Below are 4,796 nucleotides of genomic sequence, written 5' to 3' on the forward strand. Positions count from 1 at the left end.
GAACTCTTCGGTGTAGGTGGTTCAGCGAGGCTTGCGTGTCCGTCTCTCCACGTATAGGTGCCGATTGCGGGATGATGAGAAGTAGGGTGGGGTGGATGAGAGGTATGATGCGGGAGAGGTGGCTCGGAAGGATGGTATGTTCGGTATGTGGTTGGTTATGTTGGGGAGGCGAGGGAAATCGACTCTAGGAGGTCAGTGGTGGTGGTGCCCAGAAGACCGAAATCGACCCCAGCTTTATAGCTTCGCATCATGGGCGGATTGGCCTCTCGATTGCTTTGAGGACGAGCACGGATTGCTTTTCGCTATCTATGGCAGTTCTGTCAGTGTGACAATCCTGACCAAACAACCGCACTCGAACGGCCGCGGCATACCACCTCGTGTCCTGCCTGGGATGGCAATTGTCGGTCTCATGGGCGGCCCTCGTCGCTTTTGTCTGTTGCGATATGTTTGTTCACCTATTTGTCCCCGCCACTCCTGCGCAGAGAACTTGCCGTACCAAGTAAATTTTCTTGTCGGCCGTGTATACACCTGTCAGTTGGTCTCACCTCCTTGCTGGATCCGGCTCGGGAGTCGGAGTGCGTCCACCGCACCGTTGCGACGACTCCAAGCGATGCGCCACTCAGTTGAGTATCCCGCACAAATCGTCCGTCAATCTAACATCTGTCATCCCAATTCAATATACGTACCATTTCCTCTTCTGCTGTCGGTTCTCTGCGGCTACTTTGACCATCTCCCATCTAGCGGCATGATAGAACCTCATGCACGTGACTGACTTGATCAGCGGCTAAAGAGTTCGCCACAAAGTCTCACGGTGTTTGATCTTCACGGACTTTGCCCAGCGCAACAAGCGAGAAAGAGTTGATACATCTGAAGGTAGGCGGGCGTGAGTCCTGACATTGCAGGAAGTTGGCTGACGAGCCTTCTGCTACAACTGGGGTTGTTGGGGCGAGCCATACCGACGAAACGGCGAGCTAGGCCCTAGAATCGTAGGGTTGACCTGCTATGGTCTTCGAAAAGGCTGTTAGAGGAACTAGACAGCACAGCTTTTGAGGCGAGAGATGGAGACATACTCGTCGTGGAAAGCTTCAAAGGCTGGCACTTCCGAGTCAGCGCGTGGGATACCATTGCTTCTGTACCGGGACTGCAGTACAGCACCGTCCTAGCGCAATCCGTCATGATTGCATCGTTGACGATGTTTCAGGAAGACCGACGTTTTCAGGGACCAGCGTCCGTGCTTCCAGGATACACCCAATTCGCACTGGTTTCTGCGATCGACCGTGAGAACGGCGGTACATAGTAGGTGGTTTTGTGCGCGAACGGTGTCGGCATCGGCGATAATGACTTTCTTGCCGATTTAGTAAAGCAACTTGACGCAGTGGAAGCGTGCAGGGCTCATAACCCTGAAGTCCCTGGATCGAAACCAGGAGTTGCTATAGCTTCTCATGCCGGCTGCTTTTTTTCCGGACTCTCCGAGCTTACATTAGGGGTAGTCAAAGATGGCGGTTCGGTGGACGATTCGAGGGAACGATTCGGGAGACGATTCGAGAGGGGGGGAATCCGCGATTCTGGCAGAATCGCGTCGAATCGCCGGTGCGAGTCTGGAGGAGCACCGCCCACCCGAATCGCGATTCTCTGCACTCGATTCCCTCAGCCCGACCTCGGATAAGCCCTCTTAAAATAGGTTATATGTCGAAATTTTATTGGGGTTTGTCTTAGCACGTCTTACGAGCGACCATGGCCCTACTGCAAGCTTTCCGCTTCTCTACCTTTATCAGAATTGCTGGTCTACAGATTCCCTCCACCTTGAAATGTCCGATCAGACCGAAAACCCTACTTTCAGAAAGTCTGGCCGTCTCACTTGGCAACCTTCTGCTGGCTCTGGCACGAAGACCGGGAACCAAGTGCGCCGTGTGTCTTGTTGATGAAATGTATATATTTTCTCTGAGGTCCCAAGAGCTGTAACGAAGCATAGTAGGGGGAAGAGCAACGCGGCACACGGAGAGAAACCATCGCGCGAGGATGCATGGATTACCTGATTTTGTTATCACAGACGCCCGAAGGCCTGACCGACTCAAGAATCTACCCTGGAATCGACCCGTAGAAACGTGGGGTGGTCAAAGTGCACACACGAATCCAGGACGATTCCCTTCGACAGAATCGCTGCAGGATCGCTCGACGAAGCGTCCTCCGAACCGCCATCTTTGACTACCCCCGGGCCTAATAGCGCGCTTCAAGTTGTGAGTACTCCAAGATCTGTGAAGCGGATCAGACGAAGTGGAAGCGAACCGTGTACAGTCAATGGGTATCTACATCTACAGAACGGGTATGTACAGACGAGAGCAGAGGGTGAAGCGTCCAAGAAAACCGCTCCAAGGAGGCTCGAAAAGACTCGTACAGACCACATGTATGATTTAACAACACCCTCAAACAATGGGATGTCCTACTTATGCGACACAAACGGACCGCGGGTGAGCGACGCGCTCGAAAATGCAGACCGCTCAGACGTGGAACAAAGGGCCCGGCACCGCAGACACGGCACTTGTGGCACGATGCTGTGACTTTGGAACACGGACGGTCGCAGACCTCGAGACCGTGATGAGCATAGGAATAGCATGCCCAGATGGACGCTCAAGACAAGGCCAGACACACCCAAATGTCGCAGCTTGTGTGAGGAGACGGTCGCAACTGATCGAACAGACGGCGTGCTTGCGTTGGGCAGCTGGGGAGACAAGGGTCGTCTTCAGGTTCGACGACATGGCTCCAAGAAGGCGAACGGAACAAAGCGGGGCGATGCAACGGGCGGTAGCGCGCCAGTAGGGAGGATGATACGGAGATGACGCGACACTCGTTTACCAGGCTGGCGAGGAGGTGGTGGTGAGGAGTGGTGATGATACAGCAGACGGCTGGGTCCGGGATGACCATGGCGGTCTTCAAGCGAGTGCTCAAATGTCGGGATATGAATGAATGAGCAACTAGACCCTGCTGCGCTTGGTGGGACGCGGTAGGTTGCCACCGGGTATATCGTCCATACTTCGCCGCTTCGAGCCAGTGCGCATCGAGTCTGACGGCACCGCAGACTTGGGAGGCACACAACCTCCCTCGGGCTTCTTGTCGGGCCCTTTGTCATTCGGCGGCCACGCCCGCGACTTGAGAGTATTGTAAAAGAGCTTGATGATGGCGGTATGCGTGTCGAGATTCTTTCTTAGCTTCTTGTACTTGTACTCTTCTGATTGGGCCGTCGGAACATCGGGATCGAGGGGATCCTCGCCAAATTCGCTCTCATCGTCACCCTCTTCGTCGAGGAACTCCTCCAAATCCAAATCCTGCACTATGTCAGACTGGTCGGAAACGTTGTCCTTCCGGGACTTCTGCTTCTGGGATTCTGCGGGAGTGTCGAGTGCATAGTACGCCCGGAACCACGTCAGGAGCTCGGATATGATTTCGTTGATAGGATGCTCCTCTTCAGGAGCGGAGTCGTCCGAGTTCAGCGGAGTGAGGTCCGAACCGTCAATAGCACTGAATTGGGGGGAAGGTGAGCGTCCAGAAGGAATGCTGCTGTTCGAAGTCGCAGACGGGCGCTCGGCGGGGGATGGGCTGCTTCGAGGGGAAGGTGAGGGCGACTGTTCCCGGGGACCTGCAGTGGGCGTAGATTTGGCGGGAGGAGCCGACCAAAGGAATCTCAGAGTCTGGCCGCCCTGAATGCTCTTGTATCCTGACACGTCTATGGCGCCGTTCACCATCGCGTTCCGCTTTGCCAAGCCACATCGGTACCCGGCATTGGTCGACAAGTACCCGTCAAAGTATTCATGCAAGAACAGACCAACGTCCTCGTCGCCGAGATTATGAGGGACGAAGCGGATGGCGTAGTAGAGCAGGACGTGGAAGAAAGACTCCAGTTCGTCTTGAATGACGATCCTACGATATGGATCGTTGAGGGCGTGCGCAGACATGTATTGCCAGGTACCCTGCAACGTACCACATCAGCACTCGAAGTCGGAAGCCCTGCACATCACGATACGGAGTACTCACAGTGCGATCCGGCTGACGACCCTCAGGAGATTCGTTGTCTACCTTCTTCGATAGTTCCCAGTCGTTGAGCAGTCCGAACCACTTTCCGTCTTTCCCTTTGTACATCAGCATGTTTCCCGCGCTGATATCGCGATGTATGATCCCAGCTTTGTAAGCTTTCGCGTGCGCTGCATATACAGACGGTGAGCATTTGCACGACTCCTTTACAGCGACACTCACCTTTGATACAGCACAACAAGATTCGACACAGTTGCGAAGAGCTATCCGAGAATGCCTCAAGCGGAAGCCCGACCTCCTTCACCACCACCCGGTAAAGCGAGTGCGTCTTCAAAGGGACTTTCTTTACTTCCGGATGCAACTCCTTCCAGTGTTCCTGCGACTTCGTGACCTGCCCGAGGTCGCCGTGGCACACCAACGTCGGCACGAACGGCACCTTCCGTTGGTTGAGAAACCGTAGTGTTTCCCCTTCCTGCTCGATTTCCGGATGGTCGACACGCCACGCGTCCTTCAGAAACACAAACGTAGCTTCGTCGTCAATTTTGCCTTTATCGTTGACAGGCAAGGCGATGTAGCCACGCGTGAACCGTCCAGCCACACCGGGAGCTTGGAAGTACGGTGCGCCGACAGCGAACTTGTGGATGACGGGCTCCAGGTCGCGTCCCGCGTCATCCTTGCGCTGCTCGTGGACCTCCAGCTTCCACCACGGCCGACGTAACTTGAGCGTATGTCTGAACAATTCACGCACGTAATCGTGCGGATCATCCGAA

The 4,796-nt window shown here is 54.8% G+C and overlaps 2 protein-coding genes and 1 non-coding gene across 3 annotated transcripts in view; 2 read left to right on the forward strand and 1 right to left on the reverse strand.

Moving 5' to 3' along the window:
* Positions 1-1,361: 1,361 nt before the first annotated feature.
* On the forward strand, positions 1,362-1,433 carry DICSQDRAFT_t165. Its single transcript has one exon. It is a non-coding gene; the product is annotated as a tRNA-Met (tRNA).
* An 884-nt stretch (positions 1,434-2,317) lies between these two features.
* On the forward strand, positions 2,318-2,838 carry DICSQDRAFT_140437 (uncharacterized protein; the record flags this gene model as incomplete). Its single annotated transcript, XM_007369851.1, has 1 exon — positions 2,318-2,838. A coding segment is annotated over exon 1 (168 nt), but the record flags the coding sequence as incomplete, so codon positions are not given.
* Positions 2,839-3,722: 884 nt separating this feature from the next.
* The window catches only part of DICSQDRAFT_69542 (uncharacterized protein), a gene marked incomplete at both ends in the record, with an annotated part of 2,480 nt that continues 1,406 nt past the window's right edge, over positions 3,723-4,796 (reverse strand). Inside the window, 3 exons of the mRNA XM_007369852.1 lie at positions 3,723-3,965; positions 4,030-4,196; positions 4,258-4,369. Coding sequence (XP_007369914.1) covers positions 3,723-3,965; positions 4,030-4,196; positions 4,258-4,369 — 522 coding nt within the window. The remainder of the gene's footprint in view (positions 3,966-4,029; positions 4,197-4,257; positions 4,370-4,796) is intronic.

This window comes from Dichomitus squalens, assembly GCF_000275845.1.
Source record: "Dichomitus squalens LYAD-421 SS1 unplaced genomic scaffold DICSQscaffold_56, whole genome shotgun sequence".
Lineage (NCBI taxonomy): Eukaryota > Fungi > Basidiomycota > Agaricomycetes > Polyporales > Polyporaceae > Dichomitus > Dichomitus squalens.